The sequence below is a fragment of the Dicentrarchus labrax genome, unplaced genomic scaffold (genome assembly GCF_905237075.1).
Source record: "Dicentrarchus labrax unplaced genomic scaffold, dlabrax2021, whole genome shotgun sequence".
In the NCBI taxonomy this organism is placed as follows: domain Eukaryota; kingdom Metazoa; phylum Chordata; class Actinopteri; family Moronidae; genus Dicentrarchus; species Dicentrarchus labrax.
The window spans coordinates 21,123,244-21,147,172 of NW_026136722.1; the positions used below are offsets into that span (position 1 = coordinate 21,123,244).

Genomic DNA, 23,929 nt, shown 5'->3' on the forward strand with positions numbered 1-23,929 from the left:
CTTACAGTTTCTAATGTCCGAGATGAAAACAGCTAATCCGCGCATTCCATCTCCTTTCGACACAGCCGGCATTTTTGCAGGTTTGTCCTCACTCCGGCCTTATCCGTAAAAACGAACTGACGTCGGTCAGCTTTTTACACTGGACTAAAGTGGAAGATGGCCAACTTGACGTTTGGTTGTAGCTAGCTACTTCGCAGTTCCAGTCGTTCACTAGAACTTTATAACTGACTGTTACCTAACAATCTCACTGTGTGCTTTTGGGTGGCTAGCTCCGATAGCATTTACTAGATTAGCTGAATGGCGGTGGATCAACCAGCAGCAGGATAAGTTAACGTTATCCCTGTTAACTGGCTCGTTTCCGCTGGCTATAACAAGCTAACGTTATTTCATTCAATCCTTATCTAGCTATGATTATGACCTACACGCATAACACCTACAGTAAAGGTACTTCTGTAAAAAACATCCACTATTAGGATGTTTCTATGATGAATGCGTCCAGGTGTGCTAATGAAAATAACGTCCGAGAATATAACGTTGAGTTACTTCGAGTCACGCACCGTAAAGCTAGCTTAACAGCTAGCTAGCTAGCTGGCTAGCAATATCATTCAAATACTGGAATACATCACCGGTTGACCGGAATAACTTAGTAGAGAGTTTTAATTGCCACGTAGCGATATGAAATTACAGCCCTGTTCTCTTTATCGCGCACTAAATTTGGTAAATAAGATGTCCTGTATTATTGATGTCCGTTCTAATTCTCCAGCCTCCACTCCGCGGCTTGGATAAGGCTCGTGACAGAAGAACCAACAGCGTGACCGCGCGACGTACCCGTGCACGCGTACGCTCTTTTCCTTCGTCCGAATGTATTTTCCGGCGTTGATTGGTTCAGCTTGCAGTGGCACTGTACTGCTACAATATCAGCCCAAATTCACTTGCTGTCTCAGTCCTAGAAACCTTTATTTTTTAAGGCAAACGATTAAGCACGGCGTAAGCAGCAGGGGCGAGTACAGAGGTAGCATTGGCCTTGCCACCCCAGTTTGGTGTCAAATATGGTCAAATTCCACAAAAACGAAATCAACACAAAAAGCCTAATTTAGTTGTCCCATTGGGATTCCAAAGCTCTTACCCAAGGGAGTCCTGGTTAAGACAGCAGCATCATTTGTTTATTTATTTATTGGTTTAATTTAGCAGGGACAGTGCACATTTATACGTTATATTTATATTTATAACAAAACATTGGTGTAAATGCAGCGGAGTTAGCCAAGAGGCTATTTTTCATTTTCATTGAAGAATATGAGGTTGTTCTTCTTCCTCCCTTCTTTGTGTAGTGCATAGTCCGTGAACAAGACTTCTTTGTTCTCCTGAAGTGTCTTTTCCTTAAACTTCTCCCTGGCTGCTGCACTCTTACAGAGAGCAGGGTATTTAACCTCCCTGCTCTCTGTTCTCTGCTTGGCTGTTTCCATGGTGACCACTTTGTTAATTCTTTACTGTTGCTAGCTTTTTTAGCCTTTAAAGACAGTTATTAATGTTATGATTTTTGGTTTGTTCTTTTCTTCTCCTCCTTATCTTCATAAAACACCTCTTCTGTTATCTTGTTTAGTCTGGTTCCTCCTTAGAAATGTTCTACACTGTGGCAGGTGGTAGCTTACAGCAGTTGATACACAGTTGCCAGCTAGCGTTTGACAGTCAGCTGGTTGTTTTCATTTAAAAAAAATATATACAAAGATGGTATTTTCTTTCTTCTGTTTTGCTGATAAAGTATTTACCTTTTTGAAGAAAATTCGATGTTTTTTTTGCAAAATGTCCCACTGTTTAGGTCCATGTTTAGATGAATTCAGGAGCACATTTTTCATGCAGCTTTCTCTCTTGGAACTCTCTCTCTCGCGCGCAAATAACATTTAATTGAATTGTTTGTGGACTTCAGCTCTGCTTTCAGCACCATCATCCCAGCTCTGCTACAGGACAAGCTTGCCCTGCTCAATGTACCTGACTCCCCCTGCAGGTGGTTCACAGACTTCCTGTCTGATAGGAAGCAGCATGTGAAGCTGGGGAAAAATTTCTCTGACTCCGGGACCATCAGCACCGGATCCCCCAAAGGCCTCATTCTTTCTCCTTTGCTCTTCTCCCTGTACACCAACAGCTGTACAACAGTCAGTCTACAGTTTGCGGATGACACCACCCTCATTGGGCTCACCTCTGATGGAGATGAGTCCGCCTACAGGTGGGAGATTGACCATCTGATGACCTGGTGCAGCCAGAACAACGTGGAGCTCAACGCTCTAAAGACAGTGGAGATGGTTGTGGACTTCAGGAAGAACCCAGCCCCACCTGGCCCATCATCCTGTGTGACTCCCCAGTTGACTCTGTGGAGTCCTTTGGCTTGCAGGGTGCCATTATAACCCAGGATCTCAAGGAGCTCTGATGTTCAGCTCCCCTTCACCAAGAAAGCACAATAGAGGATGTACTTCCTGCGGCAGCTTAGGATGTTCAGCCTGCCACACTATTCACACTGCCATCCATGAGTCCATCCTCACCTCCGTCATCACCATCTGGTAAGCCACTGCCAAGGAAGAGGGCAGACTGCAGCGTATCATTCGCACTGCTGAAAAGGTGACTAGCTGCAATTTGCCATCCCTCCAGGACCTGTATGCCTCTAGGACCCTGAGGCGTACAGGTAAGATTGTGGCTGACCGCTACCACCCCGGACACAGACTCTTTGAAAAAAAGACTCCCCTCTGTGGTCTATCAAGACCAAAACTTCCCGCCACAGGAACAGTTTCTTTCCATCTGCAGCTGGTCTCATCAACAAGGCCCGAGACTCCCACTGACAATGACCCACCCTGTAAATATGCATTATATTAACACACTTCTGTTGGGTTTTATTTTTATCTTGAACATTTCTGTACAGCTCTTTACTTATTTAGTAAGTATCTGGTAATTTTGTACATATTCTCTCACTCTTTATATTCGTATATAGTGGCTCCTCCTTTTTACTGTCTCTATTTTGTATCTTTATTTTTATTTTTCTAGCTTGATTGTGATTCTTATGCACCAATGTGTTCCTCATATGTGAAAACTTACTTGGCAATAAACCTGATTCTGATTTACATTACATGTATAACATACAACAACAAAAAGATCTCAGAAAACAAACAATAAGTATTTAATTTAAAGGTAATATTTGGATGTTAATTTAGAGTTTAATTGCCAGATAGTCCAACATTTTTGTCCAAAGATAGTACACAGTTTGATGTCTGATATTGTACATAATATTCCCCATTGTGGGGCAAATAAAGGAATATCTAATCTAATCTAATTTCCTGTTAGTAGAAAACTATCAAATACGGTGGGGCTACTTACTGGACTATGATGTTTAGTTTGTAGTTTGCTTGTATATGTAACCCACTGGATGTGCTGCAGCCTCCCTACACACCCAGAGACTCTGCGTGTTTATGGTTGTGATAGGGTGTTTGCCTGGGGAGAGAAGAGAAGCACCGGAGACAGGAGTTCTGGATTGTGGCTGAGACCTGGAGACACTTTATTGGCACACATTGACAGCTTTCACCTCTGGTCCTCTACACTGGCTGCTGGCTCCGTCACCCTTACAGGACAATGAATGAAAACATGCTTTATGGTTTTTCTTAAAAACTATATTCTATTGCAAATAAACAAATATATTGTGTCAAGATAATACTCTACAACTGAAAATGATAAATTACAGGAAGTGTAAATTAAATAAGGCACTCTATAAACATATGACTTCATAAAAATAAATGATTTAAAACAGCAAACTGAAAGAATTAAAGCTGCACCCGATGCGTGTCGGGGTGTGCTGCGGCCGCATCACGTGTTGTTGGGGTGTGCTGCGGCCGTGTCTCGTGCCAGCGTAACACATGCGGCCCACAACATGAAAATATCACGTACTTCAGATCAAAATCGCCATGCAGCGCTTCCTGTTGCCAGTAGGTGGCGCTCTCACTATATCTGAATATTATCATGTAGACGTGTTCAGGGCAGGACTCTTATCAAACGTGTGAAGTTTCATTGAGATCAGATAATGTACACTGAAGTTATGAGGCTGTGTTCAGGGTGGGACTGTTACAGAATATGTGAAGTTTAGTGGAGATTGGACATTGTACACTAGAGTTGAGTTCTATCTGTTTATGGTGAATGGTCGAAACGCCACGGGCACACTGTTCAACGGCATGTCGTAAACACCACAACTTTTAATCATGAATGTCTTTAGATTGCGCTGATTATATTTGAAGTTGATCCGATAAATTCCCTCGGAGGAGTTCGTTAAAATACAACGCAAAAAAACGGGTTATGGGTCCAAGAGGCTTTTTTACTTGTCCCATCATGATACACATGCCTACCAATTTTCAGACATGTCGGTCTTACGTGTCTTGGGGGCTGATTCTGGGGGGACGTGGCTAATCCATTATGCCACGCCCAGACAATACCTTAGCGTTTGCCACGACTGAATTTTGTGCAAAATTTCATGAATGTTTGGGCATGTTTAGACCCCCAAAAGGTGTTCAAATGTTAACAGAAAAGCTGATTTTCGCCACGTCGCCATGGCAACAAGGTTCGACAAAAAATGTTAAGATTCATGACATGTCTTTGTCATCGTCCAAAGGGACTGCTGAAAGAATTTCAGCTGGATCTGGGCATTCTGCTGGGAGATATATATAAAATAAAAAATATATATTTCCCTTCTCCACTAGGTGGCGCTCTCACTATTACTGAATATTATCACATAGGCATGTTCAGGGCGGGACTCTTATCAGACAAGTGAAGTTTGGAGCCGATTGGACAATGTACACTCAAGTTATAGCAAATTCGTGTTTTGTGGCGGTACATCAAATTTTCCCGCCACGCCAAAGACACGCCCCCTCACCACAGTCAACACATATCATCAACAATGTGTTTTGCATTTTCTAAGTAAATTTCAGCTGGATCTGATCATCCTGCTAGGAGTAGAACATGAAAGTATAAAACGTAATACTTCCTGTTGCCACTAGGTGACGCTCTCACTATTACTGAATATTATCACATAGACGTGTTCAGGGCGGGACTCTTATCAAACGTGAAGTTTTGTTGCAGTCGGATCATGTACGCAGGAGTTATGACGAATCCCTCTTTCATGGCGAAGGTTTGAAATTGGATGCCACGGGACGCCACGCCACATCCACGATGTTGGATGGAATAACGTGAATAGCACAACTTTTAATGGTATTTAGATGGCTGTGTCCAAATCTGAAGTCGCTCCAATAAACTTCCTAGGAGGAGTTAGTTCAAATACAACGTGTGCAAATCACCAAAAATTGCCACAAAATCCAAAATGGCCAACTTCCTGTTGGGTTTGGGGTATGGGTCCTTGAGACTTTTCTGCTTCTTTTATCATGATGCACATGCAATTTTCCCTGACTTTTCGGCCAAATATGCGGTCGAAGGGGCAGAAAAATAATAATAAGAATTCCTTGCATTACAATAGGGCCATGCACTGGTCAGTGCTCGGTCCCTAATAATGCTTCATCCTGCAATATTTCCACTGAACAGGTGCTCTACTCACGCACAGCAAGCTAGCCAACATTACAGCCAAAGTTTTCAGACAAAATACAAGTGTTAGCTTCTCAAACCCACACCGAAATGTAAACTAACATGTAAATTAACAGATGAACATAATGACTAGATGGGTGATTTTAGTTAAGATATTTTAAAAGGATGCAGGCCGCCACTAACACTGCTACCTTACAGGACAAAAACATTTAACCAAAATGGCGTCACGCACGGCATGAATAACCCGACTACGGTGTCGCGTAAGGGACAAACATCAACATTAGCTGTATTCACAGAGGAATAGAGGGCGCAACAGTGTCACCCTGTGGAGTATTTAGGCTACTACCTTACATATATTGTGCTTATACTTTCAATGAATTGTACGCGACTATTAAGCAGAGAGTAACTGGATTGTCCATGGACACCTGAATGCAGCAGCAGTCCTTAGAGAGTCACTGTGAGATGCGATGCATTATGATTTATATCACCAAAATGTGCTTATTTCTGTCTTTTATATACATTCAGTGTTTTGTTCGCGATGTCGAGGAAAGTAAATGTTTGTTTTTCGTAGTTCGATGCCAAAATTCTGCCTTTCAGAATACAAATATGGGCGGGGTCTAAATTACGTTCCAATCAGAAATAAAAGACGGCGGTCGTGGGCGGGGTCAGGGAAGAGTCTTCCAAGCTCACTCGGCAGGGCAGGAGATCGAAATGGCGGCGCCAGCAGAGAGGATGGAGGTAAGGTCTTACAATAGGAAATACAAAAAAAACTCTTAATTTGTCTTTGTAAACGAAACATGAATGTTTTCATTATTCCAGAAAATCTGTTGTAAATTCTTCTACGATCTTGACATTTGTTTTTGTTTTTATTGAGTACGTAGTGATGCATCCATTTTAACTTAGCTAACGTTACTTGTGTGATGCATCTGCCATTGGCGCTCATTCATTTATCGTCGTATATCGGGCAGACTGAAGATTCGATTTAAACACTTGACTCGGTGGGTATTTACGTGGTTATGTAACTTGATGGCCTAAGCTGATCATTTAAGCGACTGCACAACGATGCTTTAGTTGGTGCGACAGCCGGCCGGGGCTGTGTCTGACGAGCCTTTGGGACCGCATGGGGACTAACGTGTTAGCTTCCGAGCTAGCTAGCCACTTCAGGCATGGATGCTGCCTCATCTCCCCCCCCCCACCACGCACACACACAGGTTTTTATTCAGTTCCAGCGTTAGCTTGTTTTAAACTGGTGCAACATTTGTGCCAATATCTTCCCCCATCGATGTCTTTGTTTAACAGCGGTATCAACAGGGAATTTACCGACTTTGTTGCGTTGTGATTTCTTGTTGGCCGACTAATTAGTCAGTTAGCGTAGCTTGTAGGGAACGCAGTTAACCGTTAACATCAGTTGTGTCTACCGAGTGTAAGGCCTGGCAATTATGTTGGCTATCTAAGTTTACTCTAGGAGGTGTGTGTGTGTGTGTGTGTGTGCGCCGCTAGTCTCCAGTAAGGCCAAGACATCCACTAGTACTATCAACCATGTGCTCCCATCTTTTGTACTGCCGGGGAGGCTTTTCCTATTCACTCAGAGTTTACAGATCCCCTCCAAAAATGTATTAAGACTTACAAATGGTCTACTTGGAATAATAATAATGTGTTTCATATTCACTCACAAAGTATAACATTCATGTTAAAAATCTTAAGCGGCATCTGTTCCTTTTTTTATCATTAAAATTCCCCAATCTTTGAATATGCAAATTTTGGGAACGTTTTCCTGCTGGACACAAAATGCCTCCTACTTTTACTGTAAAGTCCATTCCCCATTCAGTGGCTTTAAGTTTTTACACCACACCAGTAGAAGTTGCATACTGGACCAGCATTGACTATAAACTATTTGTGATGTCACACAATCATGCTTGTAGACCCCGCCCCTTAAAATAATCAGATTTTCAATGAGCGCAGGAGCAGATTAATGTGAAAACATCCTTCTAGTGTGATAGATGCCACTATATCTTACACTCATTATCCATTGGAAAACCTCAAGCCATGTCTGTGTATGGGGTTAAGGTTTTTTTTTTTTTATATCCTAAGTTGAGGATACAAGTCTTTACTCTACAAATTACTACTAAACTACAAACAGAAAAATCCTAAATGTGCTCAGGTACATTACAGGTTGTAACCGTGTGTGTCTTTTGTTGAGGTTTCTCAGGGGGAGAGCTCAGCCAAGCCTGCAGCTGAGGATATGACTTCAAAGGATTACTACTTTGACTCATACGCCCACTTTGGCATCCATGAGGTAATTTCTTTTAAACTGAACAAACTGCTGCACTTTCATATTCAAATGATCTAACTGTAGTTTCAAGTTTTATCTTTGTGCCACAAGATCTTAACCCCTCTGTTGGTCTCTTTTTACTTCCACCGTAGGAGATGCTCAAAGATGAAGTTCGCACTCTGACCTACCGCAATTCCATGTTCCACAACAAGCATTTGTTTAAGGACAAGGTTGTGCTGGACGTGGGCAGCGGGACGGGCATCCTCTGCATGTTCGCTGCCAAAGCTGGAGCCAAGAAGGTTATAGGGGTACGTGTTAGGCTGTATAACTACTACTTAGGGGTGGGATTGGGCCAAAAAAAATCTCAATATTTTTGGGATTTTGGCGATAACGATAATCAGTCGATATCCTTTAAAATGTGATTAGAATTGTCTGAGCTGGACTTGTGTCCACCAAATGCGTTTACAGCGCTGAGAGAGCTCAAACTCATTTTCCGAGCGCCCAGCGGTGTTAAAAGTTGAACAGATTTCAACTTGAAGCACTCTGAGCGCTGCGCTAAAAAATAAACCGTCTCCGCGACATCTTTTACCGCTGAGGCGCAGCGCTCTGAACGCTGAAGCCCAAGGACCCACGCCGGCACTAAATCATCTGAAGTACCGGTAGCTTCAGGGACCGGAGGTGTTTGCATTTTCTCTCACCATCACAACGCGCTGCAAACTGTTGCAAGGAGGATGCTAGCAGAGGTCACGTGATCACGTCTTGTGATCACGTAGGCCCACTAGTTGTGTGACTGAATCCTGCCATGCTGTAGAGAGCGCTGCTGCACCGTGATTAATGGATGTGAGGAGTTTCCGCGGGCGTTCATTGTTTTTGTCAAAGTAATTTAAATACTGAAATGGAAATTTGCACATCGTCAAAACAACAATGACGATATTATCGCAAACGATATATATCGCCCACCTCTACTACTACTGTAAAACTTCCAATAAAAGCAGTTTCCCAAATAGATGCAGGTCTCCTTCACAAGCCTGGTGTGGCTAAACATTTTGACAAATAAGCGAAGATCTCCTATAGAAGCCTAAATTTAGTGCTCCACTGCATACTTTAATGAAATTTAAAATACTTAATTTCATTTTAGATGTGTAGTGCATCTGTAGTGCCTTGGATGCCGCCCTTTAGTTGTCATAGTAATTTCAGCTGCACTGACTTTCAGTTTGACTGGTTTAAATAATCTGAATTCTGGATAAATAGTTGGCTGGTTCACAGATTGACTGCATTTCTTAATCCATGGTAGCAGCATAAGTAGGCAATGCATGATTTCAAATGTTGTTCTTTGGCTTTGTCTTAATAGATAGAGTGCAGCAGCATCTCGGACTACGCTGTGAAAATTGTCAAGGCCAATAAGCTGGATGATGGTGAGTAAATAGAATCGGAGTGTGTGGGGTTTGCAATTTTTTGTTTCCTCGTCACGCAAGACTCTGTGCATAGAATTTGTGTACACTAGTTGACCGGTCTGAATTTAAATGTCCAATTAATCGATGGCGAAATTAGTCGCCAGGAACATCCCTATCAATAACCAGATGTAGACCCTCCTGTCTGTTGGTGGTGCATATTGATTAGCTATTGTCTAGTATCCTCTCTATGATCTCACATGCATGACTATGTTGTCTAGCTGCAGGGCTCCAGACTAACTTTTTGCATTGGTTGCACTGGTGCGCCTTACGAGTCTGATGCTGTCGCTGAAGGACAGGGGCTCGACAATTTTTAAACACACACAACTTAGCACGGTGAACAGGACCACAGCCAATCAGAGGCAAAGAGCTCTGTCTCTTATTGGTTTAGAACACGATATGATCCTACCATGAGGGTGTGAGTTCGATCACAGGAGAACAGAGATGATGTGCTTGCGAAATAAACTGTTTTCACCTGGGCAGTGTCAGGTGCACCAGTGTGACCTAGAAAAATTATTGGTCGCTCTCTTAAAAATTTTGGTCGCACTCTGGAGCCCTGTAGCTGGCTTTAGCATTGGTAGGCTGTATTGCTACAAAGTCTGGAGCCCAATAATTGTGATGTGTGTCTGGTGGTGAAAAGGTTTGATGTGGTGGAGGATGAAGGACAACCCAGTGCTACTGCCGACATAAAAAGTGACTGCACGGCAGCGGTCTCTGTTCATCTTTTCACTAATTTCTGTGTTGTGATAGATGGTTTTTGAAAGAGAATAGGTTATTTCAGAATTTTTAACTACCTTCTGTTTGCTCTTCTGTCTCCAGTTGTTACCATCATCAAGGGGAAGGTGGAAGAGGTGGAGCTGCCTGTGGAGGGAGTAGACATCATCATATCTGAGTGGATGGGCTACTGCCTCTTCTATGAGTCCATGCTCAACACAGTCATTTATGCCAGGGACAAATGGCTGGTATGTCAAAACAGTAGCAATTTTACAATTTAATATTGTTATGGCCATTCACTTGAATGTGAAACTAGGCTGAAATATTTCATTTGTGGAGTCAGTGATGTGAATCAAATTCAAAACACTTCTTGTTGCAGTTTGGAAAGAAACATACAGGTAGTTACTGAATTCATCCAAAATCCAGAATCTAAAGCATAAACATATTTTTAACAACTGAATGTTGAATACGTTTTCTACAAAGTTTTACCTTAAGCTTCAGTTTGCTGTTAGGGAAAGTTTAATCATTAATAGAATGTTTCTTACTAATGCTTTTTTTTTTGTTTTTTTTTAAATCCAGATAGTCATATCTAATACTTTTGGTTGTTGCTGTTGGACAGGCTAGATGGTCTGTCATCACACATGTATGTCTAAAGGTCAGTTTTCTGTCTTTATTTCACACTGACAGAAACCAGATGGACTAATTTTTCCAGACAGGGCAACCCTTTATGTCACTGCCATCGAAGACAGGCAGTACAAGGACTACAAAATTCACTGTGAGTAGTCTTTCACCTGACCCAACCTATGCCTATCTCTATCTGTTTCCTGAGTCTGTAGTGTGTTGCTACAGCTATGTGTTGTGGACGAGCATTTTTTTTCCGAATGGGTGCACTTATCAGTAGAATTACTATCGGACTCTTTAGTGAACTGAAACTATGTTTGTGCCTCTGCAGGGTGGGAGAACGTGTATGGTTTTGATATGTCATGCATCAAGGAGGTGGCAATTAAGGAACCCCTGGTTGATGTGGTGGACCCCAAGCAGCTGGTCAGCAGTGCATGTCTCATCAAGGTGGGTGGATCAAGAACTAGTTAATCTGGTGTATCTCTGTTGCTACAGGGGCATTGACTCTGGTTGTTTGCTGTAAGACATTGGGAAATTGAACACATTTGGTCTGACACCATCTTGTGGATGTGTTTGTTTTAGGAGGTGGACATCTACACAGTGAAGCTCGAGGACCTGTCCTTCACCTCACCATTCTGCCTGCAGGTGAAGCGGAACGACTACATCCACGCTCTGGTCACCTACTTCAACATCGAGTTCACTCGCTGTCACAAGAGGACCGGCTTCTCCACAAGTCAGTCTGCTTTCACATGCACAAATACACCTGATGTCTTTACTCATAAACCTTGGCGTGTATTTTGTTGAAACTCTATTGTTAGTAGTAGCTGCCAGGTATGGCACTTAAAAACGTAGCCATAACTCAATAATTTATACGCTAATGACAAAATTTCACGCAAATGTCTAATACAGTAAAATGGTCAAAAGTCAACTTCACTGTCTGTGTGAAGCATACTCGTTTCAGAATTTGTAGCTTCTTTGCAGCATCAATATTTGAAGCATTGTCTGGATTGTATGTGACATACAACTGCTTCCATGTTCATCTTCTGTATGACCGTAAACACAAACAAACTTTACTCACAGGTTAATAGGCTGAGGCTACAGAACTGTGTGGGGCGCTACACACCAGAGCTACAGTAATTCAGTATATTATTGTACTTATACCTGTGTGGGCTGATGTATGATTATGACTGGCGTTGTCCATAATCCTTTAGCTAAACCATTGACCTGTGGGGATGAGCTGTCCTTCACTCAAAGAGTGAGTGATGGCTATTTAGGAGCTGACTGCAGCAATAGGTGAATGTCTCAGTAAATCAGGCGTTAAATTAACACTGACTGCACCCACAAACTCAGTGAAAACACTGTACATTAACACAAACTTTTTGTTTTCTAGCCCTTAATGTCTATGATGGTGGTTTGCTTCAGACTTTGAATTGGTTCGACCTAACACCTCAATTGTTTTAGCAGCAGCAGGCTGTGTTCACACACTTTACTTTCCTCGTATCAGGCCCAGAGTCTCCCTACACCCACTGGAAGCAGACGGTCTTCTACCTGGACGATTACCTGACTGTCAAAACCGGTGAGGAGATCTTCGGCACCATCAGCATGAAGCCAAACGTCAAGAACAACGTAAGTAGAGCTGCAGTGTTCCAAACAAGTCCTCTCCTACTTGTGCTTGGATTTTTAAAGATCCCCTCCAGACATGTATTAAGATGCAGTCTGTGCACTGGATTTTGTGATGTCACAAATCATGCTTGTAGGCCCAGCTCCCTAAAATCAGCTTTTCATTGAGCACAGAAACTTTTAGCAGTTGAATGTGAAAACATCCTTCTGGTGTGTAACTCTGGACATGCATTATTCAAAAACCACGCTATAGGAACAAATAAAAACAGATTTTTGACTGGGCAGGACTTGGTATTTGGATGGTATGGTATTTGTGTCTTCATCACTACCTCTGGTTGCTGTGTACACATTGTCTGACCTGTGGCTGTTGGTTTGCAGAGAGACCTGGACTTCACCGTAGACATCGACTTCAAGGGTCAGCTGTGTGAGATGTCGAAGACGTCAGAGTACAGGATGCGTTAGGTGTCTCTCCCTCCCTGTCTTAGTTTGTGTCTTTAGTAGAGGACAGATTATACTGTTTGACCGGGAGTCTGTACAATAGTTTAATGCTCCCCCGCAGCAACATTTTAAGACTATTTTGTTTTTTCTTTTGTAATTTTCTTGTTGGAATGTTAACAGTATTTAAAAGGTTTTCACATTCTTGGGCTCAAAGTGCATTGGCGTGGTGATTCATTGTGACAGTCACTCAACAAAACGTGTTTGACATGTGCCTGGTGTTTGTGTCCAACATCTCCTTGGGTTTTGCTTTTGGATTTTTGTCCTATGCATGTGCGAAATCCATATAAACATCAACGGCCCTATTGACATGTCTGCATAGTATTACTGTTCCATCACTGGCCCTGTGTATGGTCATTACATGACCCAGCTACTGGTCTCTCCTTATTTTAGATTATGTTGAAGCTGTAGGTATGTGGGTCTTTGGATTTCTGTATACTCAAGAAATCCTGCGTCCTACACTTGTGTACCAGTTAATAGAAACTATATGTAACTGTCATGAAAGCTGTCCACCAAACGCACCATGTTCAGACCAAAAATAACCAAAAAATGGTTGTGTTGGTGTGAATGTGGTGCTCCAGTTTCAAGGAAGTTAACCTGTAGGTTTATATAGACTTAGGCACAACAGGTCATGATCTGTGAAGTTACAACAGCAGTATCTTGGGGGTTGAGTTACCAAGTAGAATTAGTAAAATGAGATGGCTGCAGTAACTGATACCAGTGTCCCAGTGCCATACTACATACTCATTCTTCACAAGATGTACTGCATACTCATCATAGTCTGCTGTTTTAGTACGTAGTATAGAAATGATCAACATACAAACTAGAACCTGGGAAAGCTACTGCCAATTAAACTTCGTAAATGTGTAATACTTGATGTTTGGTTTTTTCCAAGATCGTTGAGCTGTCTCACTACCACCCACAAAATAATTGTCTTTTAGCTCTGAGCTGCTCATCCGTTTGCTTTGTGGGAGAATACCAACCAGAACCAACGGCACTTTCAAAAATAACAATTTGGGCTGAATACCGTTTGTCGAATCAACTTAATTTTGTGGTGTGAACTCACAACATACTACAAACCTTCTTGATATCAGTATGTAGTATGGATCTGGGACACTATGCATTAGATGCTGCATACATGCAAGCAGCACATCCTTTAAGTTGATCCCAACCATAACCAGAAGTGAGCTGCTGTAAACTGGCAACTGTCTCTTACTGGGCTGGTGTGATAGCTGGGTTGCAGCATTTGAAATGCACAAACTATCCTCTTATTTGGGGTTTAACCATTCACACACATGAGCATATTTAGTGTTAATTACTGCTGGACCTGAAGAAAAAAGATGGACTGATGGGACCAGAGCTTGAGGCCTGGTTCCAGCTGGTTCCACAGCTGTCAGGTGTCCTGGAGCCTTCATACAATGTGTACGTGTGTCTGAGGTTGCTTGAATAAATCTGAACAGTGTTGGCACTCTGCAGAAACAGCTCTGACACTTGATTTTTCTCTTTTGTATTTGTTTTTTTGTTGGCTGCTTTTTTTTTTTTTTTTGTTTTTTTTTAAATAAAACTAATAAACTGTAAATGTGACTTGACTTGGCATTGTCTTCTTGGCGATCTGAGGTGTGTGTAGGTGGGTTTTTCAATTTTCATTTCATCTGGAAAAAACTAAGAACATTCAAAAATGTTGATTAAATTCCTTGGTCTTTAACTTAATTACCAAAACTTGGTTTCCACTTATATGCAAATTAATACATATGTGCTGAGACATCGCCTATTTGCATAATGTGTCATTATTTAAAGGTCAATTGTAACATTTAGGAGGCTCCATTGTTGGAAATAAAATGTAATGTTCATAGGTATGTTTTCATTGGTGTATGATCACCTGAATATAATAATCATAGGGTACATCCCTATGAATGGATCGAGGATCGATCTCTGAGGAGCTATGAGCGAGGATACACTGGAGCAGCCTTGACAGAAGTCTTTTACCGACCGAAATGACCCTTTATTGGATATCAGTTAAGTGCTGCAGTTGATCGCAGTCAGGGCTGTTTAATGTTCAATTTTAGTGTAGTCAGCAAGAAACACTTTACCTAATTTATTGTAATTTCCATTCACATTAATAATTTCTGAGTCAGGTTTGATATGAGTTACATCATTTTAATTTTCCCTGAACCGTATAATTATTTTCCAATGTTCAAAACACACCACAATCATATTCTTGGTTATTCAATAATGAGTTAACAATAACAATTAAAACAGGTGCATCTAATGGACAAACAATATAAACACATTCTGCCAGTAGAAATGGTTCCTGTGCCTATTTTATCCTGACTGTAGTACATGAGACAGATAATCTGAAAAAATCAGGTTCCTCTGGCTCGTTGTTACTTCCCTAATAGCATTGGCAAAATCCACTGCACCCGGACAAAAACAACCAGTCAGAGCCAAAAAAAGCTATAAAGACACTTTGGGTTGGAAGCTTGAAGATAGTTGATTGCGGAGTCAAATTCCCAGGGGCACAAAGCATATGTATTTGTGGGTGGCTGTGGCTCAGAGGTAGAGCAAGACACTGAACCCCAATTGCTATGAGTTTGTATGATTGATTAGTTTCTGTTATTTAGTTGGCACCCTGCATGGCAGTGTATGAATGTGTGTGAATGGGGTAAGTGTGGCATGTAGTGTACAGCGCGTTGAGTGGTCGAAAGACTAGAAAGCCTCAACAAAACTCAACAATCAACTACCTTCCTTTGCTGTGATTGGTTGTTTTCATTCAGGCCTGGTGGATTCTTGAAAAACTTTGGAAATTTGGAGATTTCTACAAATTAGACGTTGCATTCTCTCAAATAAAAAGCATATAGAATTAACCTTCCTCTTGTGTTAGGGTCGCCACCGACCCGTTTTGGTTTTTAAATGCAAAAAATGTACCACTTAAAGTTGTTTTTTGCTTCAAGGCTTTTTGACTTTGTCAGTCACCTCTATTTTAACAAAATTAAAAATTAAAAATCAATTTCACTAAATTATAAAAGGCTCTGGTGAAAATTATAACCTTTGTGTTGTTAGGGTCGGTTTCGACCCAGTTATAAAAACACTGTAAGCCAACAGCCCCAATGTCACTTCAGACATTTCAAATGATATCAAGAGTCCTCAGATTTGACAACAGAGATAGGAGAGCAAAATCTGACAAGCTTGCTCCCATCAAGGATGTCTGGGAGAGATGGGTGCAGCTCCTTCCACTGATGTTCAACCCAGGGCCAGAGGTGACAGTAGATGAACGTTTTATCCCTTTCTGTGGAAAATGCCCCTTCCGGCAATACATACCCAGTAAGCCAGGCAGATACATCATAAAAATCTGGGCAGCCTGTGATGCGAAAACAAGCTATGCATGGAATCTCCAGATTTACACAGGCAAAGCTGCGAGTGGCATCCCAGAGAAAAATCAAGGAAAACGTGTGGTCCCCGATATGACCACTGGACGGGGTCACAATATCACGTGTGACAATTCACTCAGGAGGAGACTTACCATGGTGGGCACAATAAAAAAAAATAAACCTGAGCTATCCACTGAAATTGTGCAGGTGAAGAACAGGGCTCCACTTTTACAGACACCACCTCTGTTGTTTCATAGTTTCCTAGTGTGATACTAATGTCAACTTTTCACAAAGATGCAGCTGTGTCATCAGGAAGCGACAAAAAGCCCATAATTATCCTGGACTATAATAAAAACGAAGGAGGAGTGGACAACCTGGACAAGCTGACTGCCACCTACACTTGCCAGCGAATGACCAGGAGATGGCCAATGGTTGTGTTTTACAACATTCTAGATGTGTCTGCATGCAATGCATTTGTGTTGTGGACCGACATCCACCAAGGGTGGAACTCAACCAAAAAAAACAAGCAGAGAATGTTTCTTGAGGAGCTAGGAGGTTCCCTTGTCAAGGTGCACATTGAGCGAAGGGAACAGGTGCTCCGAGACCCAGCCGCTACAGCCTTGGTCAGACAGCTACAGAGCTCACCTAGCACTCCGTCCACACCATCAGCAACACGAAGAGCATCAGCGCCAGCATCCTCCTCTGCCTCAACATCAACCAGCACAGCCAAAGCCACAACCCCACTGAGGCAACCTGATTCTAAAAGAAAGAGGTGTCAGCTCTGTCCAAGTAATAAGGACAGAAAGACAAACGTATTGGGCTTCTGCTGCAAAACATATCTGCAAATAACACACTAAAAGTGTCACTTTTTGCCACACATGCATCTAAAGATACACACATACACATGCATGTTCTTGCACACAAAGACTGGAACTAGTACTTCATTTCTATTGGTTTGATTTGCTCGATTGGTTGTTGTTTGTTTGTACATCTACATTTTGTATTATTACTTGTTCTGCTTTTCATTTCAAGTTCTATTCTTGAAAGAAAAAAGCCTTTTTCTTGAAGTAAATATATATGGGTCAAAATCGACCCGTAACACCATAGATGTTACTATAGTTAATAATATTAAAATGAAATGTGTGAATGTGTATGAATGACTTTCTGTTTGATGGACTTTTCCATCGCTGAGTGAATGTGTGTAAAAGGGCGAATGTGGCATGTAGTGTAAAAGCGCTTTGAGTGGTCGGAAGACTAGAAAGGTGCTATACAAGTACAGGTCCATTTACCATTTACCATATCTTTGTTGGCTTTCATTGGTTGTTTTTGTTCAGGCCCAGTGGATTCTTGCAAATGCCATTAGGAGCACTAGGAGGAGCCAGAGGAACCAGATTTTTTTTAAAGATTATCTGTCTCATGTACTGTCAGGATATTGTGAAAGTTTAGACAAAAAGTTATTTTTATAAAATTTAAAATTTAAAAATTATTTCTACTGCAGCTTTAAGCCCAGTTTGGACCAAAGATTCACAAGACTAAAGAATTTCAGAATGTTGCAGGAGAAGTTGCAGAGGTGTGTATTTGCATATATCTATATTGTATATTTATATGTCTCAGCTCGACTCAAGCTGGCTGGTGGGGTTGTGTGCAACTCAGCTGGTTGGTTTTAGAGCTTAAGGCACGTTACCTGTTTCAACAGCCAATCAGCTCATTGCAAAGTCAAACTGTCAGATGGTTGAAATGGCAAAGTTTTGGACAGAGGAAAGAGAGGATCACCTGAGTAAAGCAGTTACCCTCAAAAACGCCATAGAAACCGTGTCTGCCCCGAGACCACTTACATTATTTTAAGAGAAAGCAAACAGAAGATAGAACCTAATAAGAAATAAAACCAACAATTCTGCAATCGCATAAAATAATTAAATGTGGACTATTAAAGATCAGATCTATCTCTAAAGCTGTTCTATGCTGATGCATGAATTAATGAATATCAGATTATGATATTGATTTAGTGTGTCTTACTGAGACCTGGCTGTATCATGAAGAATATGTTAGTTTAAATAAATCCAGTCGCCCCAGTCATGTTAATACTCACATTCCTCGAGAACGGCCAGTGTCTCGGAGGTGGAGTTGCAGCCATATTCAGTTCAAGCCTAACCTTTAAATTATAACTACATTAAAACTCATGTGAAAGCCTTGTTCTTAGTATTTTACATCCGACCTGGTAAACACAAAATCATTTGTTATAGTGTATAGCGCTCCTTGCCTGTACTGTGATATTCTATCTGAATTCTCAGTTTTTATGAAGTTTAGTCCTTAAAACAGATAAAGTAAATATTGTAGGTATATGATATCGAACATTTAATAGTCTTCCCACATAATCCTTTTTATCTGACCATTATTTAATAACTTTGAATTCTTATTACTGGACTACAAACCATTAGGTAAAACCTACTACACCAGATGTCTATCTGATAGTGCTGTAGCTAAAGTTAAGGAGGTGATTCCATCTGTATTTCATTCAGTGCCATGTGCATTCAGAGCTGTGATAACCTTAGTCCTTTTCAAATTGATCATCTTGTTAATAGTGCTGCAGGCTCACTGCGAACAACGCTGAACTCTATATTTCCCCTCTACAAAAGAAGTTATAGAAACATAGGAGGCTAGCACCATGGTATAATCACCAAACAATTCAATTAAAGCTAAAAGTGCGGAAATTTGAAAGGAAATGGCGTTCTACCAAGCTGAAAGAATACTGTTTAATCTGGGAAATTACTCTTAAAACATATAGAAAGTCCCTACATAATGCCAGAGCAGCCTATTATTCAACATTAATAAAAGGAAATAAGAACAACCCTAGGTTCCTCTTCAGCACTGTAGCCAGGCTGACAGAGAGTCACAGCACTGAGCCATGTGTTCCATGTAAAAACACCTAGCAAAATCCAGCTAGTCCATGAACATTTTTGTGGTTGATTAAATGTTAAATGGTAAATGGACCTGTACTTGTATAGCGCCTTTTTAGTCTTCTGACCACTCAAAATACTTTTACACTATGTGCCACATTCACCCTTTCACACACATTCACTCAGCGATGGCAAAGTCCATCAAACAGAAAGTAACACATTTATACACATTCGCACACAGGGGTCTGCCCACATGAAGAGGTTTGGAACCACTAATCCTCAGCATACAGAGCTTAAGCAATGGTTCTACATCGCAAGGTTGATCATTTTTAACATTAACAAACCCTTTTAGCACTGTCCCATTCACCCAAAAATAGAAACTCCCCCCAAGCGCCACCTCTTTTTGGATTAGCCAGAACCATCCACACTGATTCACAACAGCTCTTCAGAAACCTATGGGTGACTTCACAGAGACTATGGCTATTTTAATTATACAGTCTACGGTGGATTGGTTGCTCATTTTTCACCCCACATATTATGGTAGTCACCTTGAAGTTTTTTATGTTTACATTTTGTCTCATGTTTTTTCAGTTCTTTATATCTTTTTTCCAAAGAATATATATTTAGTTTAGCTTTATTTTTCTTCTTGAATATGTCTCCACAGAGCACATAATGTCAATGGAAAATTTCAAAGGTTGTAAACCAATGGGACTGATAATACAATTGGCTAATTTCTTGTTTAGTTCTCAGATGACATCATACAAAATGGAGATCCGTGTCGCTCCGCCTCCAGTCCTTTAACTGCCCCCTTGGTTACTGCAAGCAAAAATAGCAGGAAGCAAGTTTCCTGAGTTATCCAGCTACCCTTTCCTGTACTGTCTTCTTAATCTCCCATTGTCGCTTTCAAGGCCAACACACACACACACACACACACACACAAACACACACACACACACACACACACACACACACACACACACACAGGAACAAATTGTAAACACTGTTATCGTCTCTGCAGAGTAACACACAGTGTCACTTCCCACAGAGCAAAATAATGCTAAACTAGGCCACAATGTTATTTCTAATATATACATTGATATCAAGAATGAAACAGTAGTCCTATATTCACTTTAAAGGCTGGAGGAAGGCTGTATGTTCTACGGTTTAAGTGACAGGAAGTTTGTGTGGAACTCATGAGACACAAGTCAGTTAACCTTTTACCTCCCACTGTTCTACAAGCAGGATACTGGCAGTGTGTGGGACTTCCATGGACTGCATGTGATCAGTCAGGAGGTGGCAGTAACAGATATGAGGTCTTCAATTCCACTGATGTGGGCATTCGTGGCAATGGTCTAAATGATAAAAATAGGCAATTTGTTTTCACTTAGTCAGCCACCATGGGTGTTACAGGGTTTAAGGCAGTCCGTGCAAAGTCCTCAAGGCAAGCAGTTGCCTCCCTATCTAGTGTATGGAGGCTGACCAGTCCTCCATTTAGTCTTTGGAAAGGGCAAGCTTCAGTGATGTGTTCCATTGTTTCCTCCTTCAGTCAATAAGCCACTGGACTTTTTTAATCGAAAACTCGATGTGTATCGCCAACAGGCCGGTCAGTGAGCGCAGCATCAGTAAATAAAAATGCACAGTTAGCCTCGTACAAACACCGCCACATCGCAAGGTGCAAAAAACCTCACACGATAGCAGAGGAGCTAATACTCCCGGCAGCATTGGACATGGTCACAATCATAGGTGAAAAAAGTGCTGAGACACTGAATACTGCCTCTCTTTCCAATGACACGATCGGGAGACTATATATATATATATATATATATATATATATATATGACAGAAAATAATTGAGAACCATAATGTATGTTGCACAGCTGCTACAGATTGTGTATGGAGTGCGAGTGACTGGTGTCACAGTTAACAATGTTTTTCTGAATGTTACATAACCTTTAAAGGTCCAGTGTGGAATAATGAGGAGGATCTATAGGCAGAAATGGAATATAATATAATCACCTGAATGTAGGAATCCTTATGTTTGTGTTGTTTAAAATGAAGGGACAAACTCTAGATAGGCACGTTGAAAGCCACCGTAGTTTCTCCTTCATGCTTGGAAGGGGAGGGTGAGGTGACAAAGTTGGACTCTGCATCTACACCACTACACACTGGACCCTTTAAGGCAAGTCACAGCCAAGGTCCAACCAGGTGTTTGGGGCATCCTTGGACTCCCATTACTTTTTCCAAGCAGTTTGGGTGGTAACGTTGGTTGGTCTCCAAACTGGTCGTCCAAAAAGGAGAAAGATAAGTCTGTTCCCAAATCAAGTTTTCGCAAAGTAACTTTGTCCAGTGTGCCAAGCTATGCTAAGCACAGAGTTTGAACTACTCTGTCCGAACTCACCAAAAAGGTGTCAAAGGTCAAGGAGGACATCATACATCTGACACCAGAGAGCATCTTTCCCCATATATCACAACCTGTTATTGGATGACCACTCAAGTCACGTGATTATGCTGGAGCAAGTTCCATTTGCTGTGTGAATACTGTGATTCTGATAAGCTAATAAATGGACCTTTAGGCTTATTAGAAAACAAATCATGAGTCAAAGCTGATGTTGAAATTGTGTTTGTGTGTGTTTCCTTGAACCTGTGAGACCTGAGAATTCCACAGAGGGAGGAATTTGTTTTAATTGTAACTTCCTTGTTTTAAGGAAATGACTACAGCGTTCCTCTGTGGCTGCAGTAAACGCAACATTGTTGATCCTGCACAACGGCTCTCACTAAGCTGCTAACCAACATTGCTCACCTTTATCTTCCTTGGCTTGCGGAAAAATTTCACCATGGCATCATAACATAGACGTTTTGACACAGGAGGCCTATTTATTGAAATCTTCATGCTCCCCAAGTGCTCTTCTTGCAGCCTGTTCCCACATTCACAGTTTAAACTGTGTTGTCCTAGTTCACACTTCACAAGAGTGAGCTCAAAGTTAAGTTCACATATATTAAAATGAACTAGTTTGTGTTAATTTCTTTTCTTTTCTGAATAAAACCTGCTAACCCTATTCCAATGAGTTTGACTTGGGTGCTATGTTCTCTTTACGTATGTTAAATTTTTTATTTTAAAAAATTAGTGATATAATATTTGTAAGTATGTTTTAATTAGTGTATAATCACCTGCATATAGAACATTTTATGTTTTTGTTACTTTAGAATGAGCCTTTTACAAACAGACACTTTAGCGTATAGATAGCCGCTTTAGCGGCCTCCGTTTTAAAGCTAGAGTGAAGATCCTGATATCAAATGAAAGATGACCTAACACATCCATTGGTACCAACCATGTCATGCTAGCATATTGGGGGCTAAATAACACTCCAAAGTTAGTCAAAATTTGGTAATAGAAAAACTGGCATGACCACTTTCAAAGGGGTTCCTTGACCCCAGACCTCAAGATATTTAAAAGGGTTTTATGGATACCCATACATTTCCCCTTTGCAAACATGCCCACAATCACATGCAGTTTGGGGGGAAAACATGCAGTGTAATTGAATATTTCTGCATACTGATGTCTATCAATAGTTTTGGAATTGCATAAATTGGGAATGACTGGAAAGCTCAGACCTAAATTTTTTTGGCACTACCCTAGTCAAAAAAGTTTGGAAACGCCCCTGCTTCTAGTGTACATGCATCATTCATCCAAGATGAACAACTGATTTTTGAGTGGAAGGGGACTTTAAGGTATTTGTACTTTTGTATAAACCTACAAAAGTTTTGCTTAGTAAAGGAGTTGAGTACCTCTACCACCACTTCTATCCAACTAGGCAGTAAGGCATTACTAGTAATAGTATTACAGTATAATATTACTTCCCCCAGTAACTAGTGTAACTAATTACTAATACATTTGCACTAATACATCAATGGCTGTGGCTCAGAGGTTGAGCGGGTCGTCCTCTAATTGGAAGGTTGGCAGTACGATCCCTTGTCCTTGAGCAAGACACTAAACTGCAAATTGCTCCTGATGCTGTGCATCGGTGTTAGAGTGTGTATGAATGATTAGTTTCCGTTCTGGTGAGCAGTTGGTACCTTGCATGGCAGCCACTGCCATCAGCGTATAAATGTGTGTGAATGGGGTGAGTGTGATATGTAGTGTATAGCACACTACATGCATATATAGTGCATGCATATATAAGTACAGTCCATTGCTTTGGTTGCTGATTTTAATGTGTTATTGCCCTTAGTGTTTTTTGTTATTTTGTTTCTTGGTTTCTGTAGCACTTTGAGATTCTTTTATGAAAAGTGCTTTACAAATAAAATGTATTATTATTATTATTATTATTATTTATCACTTACATTTTAGTAATAATATTACAGTTACCCCGCAAAAATAATTAGTGGTTATTTAAAATCCAACAGTCCAATCAGATCCTTGGATTCATTTTTGTAATCGTGGAGGAAACTAGTTTGGAAAATGGAAAAGTTTACATTCGGCAGCTGGAAATTTTCCATTTCTTTGATTTTAACACATTTAAAATCGTTGCAATTTTAATTGTTGCAAATCTGAATTTTGGGGAGAAGGGGCACAGTTACCAATTTTGTGGGGAGTAGCAGAAAAAGTAATATAATTTGTAGTGTAACTAATTACTGTTGGCAGTTAGTAATACGTTTTCTGGTGCAGCAAGAGGACCCCCTCCCCAGCTGCGATTAGGGGGGAGAGAGTAGAGACTAGAAACTTCACAATAAACTGGACTGGACAGACCACACTGAGGCCCTCTACAGGAAAGGACAGAGCAGGCTGTTCTTTCTGAGGAGGCTCAGGTCCTTCAACGTGTTCACTCGGCTACTACAGATGTTCTACCAGTCTGTAGTGGCCAGTGTCCTCTTCTTTGCAGTGGTTTGTTGGGGAGGAGGCATCGGGACTAGTGGTAGCAACAAGTTGAG

General features: G+C 41.1%; 2 protein-coding genes across 6 annotated transcripts in view; one reads left to right on the plus strand and one right to left on the minus strand.

Annotated features, from left to right (window-relative positions):
- ap2a1 (adaptor related protein complex 2 subunit alpha 1) overlaps window positions 1–822 on the minus strand; it is a 35,812-nt gene extending 34,990 nt beyond the window's left edge. For 2 of the 4 annotated variants that reach the window (XM_051386847.1, XM_051386848.1), the window contains exon 1: window positions 6–821. In XM_051386847.1, the coding sequence (XP_051242807.1) occupies window positions 6–72 (67 nt within the window). In that variant the 5' untranslated portion in view covers window positions 73–821. Of the gene's footprint in view, window positions 1–5 lie in introns of all 4 variants that reach the window. The other 2 variants (XM_051386849.1, XM_051386851.1) reach the window with 2 other exon arrangements.
- A 5,339-nt stretch (window positions 823–6,161) lies between these two features.
- prmt1 (protein arginine methyltransferase 1) lies at window positions 6,162–14,319 on the plus strand. Of its 2 annotated transcripts, none has more exons than XM_051387000.1 (10): window positions 6,162–6,300; window positions 7,763–7,858; window positions 7,987–8,142; window positions 9,186–9,249; window positions 10,105–10,247; window positions 10,687–10,774; window positions 10,952–11,067; window positions 11,203–11,353; window positions 12,125–12,246; window positions 12,619–14,319. In XM_051387000.1, the coding sequence occupies exons 1-10, from the start codon at window positions 6,274–6,276 to the stop codon at window positions 12,700–12,702; spliced, it is 1,047 nt and encodes a 348-aa protein (XP_051242960.1). In that variant the 5' UTR covers window positions 6,162–6,273; the 3' UTR covers window positions 12,703–14,319. The 2 variants fall into 2 exon arrangements, with proteins under 2 accessions (XP_051242960.1, XP_051242961.1); XM_051387001.1 differs by having other exon boundaries at window positions 6,204–6,300; window positions 7,772–7,858.
- The last annotated feature ends 9,610 nt before the right edge of the window (window positions 14,320–23,929 follow it).

What these genes read in the sequence shown, in the direction of transcription:
- prmt1 (XM_051387000.1), top strand. Translation starts at nt 6,274, where the DNA reads ATGGCGGCGCCAGCAGAGAGGATGGAG. An exon ending in GGCCAATAAGCTGGATGATG is followed by an intron (nt 9,250 to 10,104) that starts GTGAGTAAATAG and finishes TTCTGTCTCCAG; the next exon opens with TTGTTACCATCATCAAGGGG. An exon ending in AGCCAAACGTCAAGAACAAC is followed by an intron (nt 12,247 to 12,618) that starts GTAAGTAGAGCT and finishes GTTGGTTTGCAG; the next exon opens with AGAGACCTGGACTTCACCGT.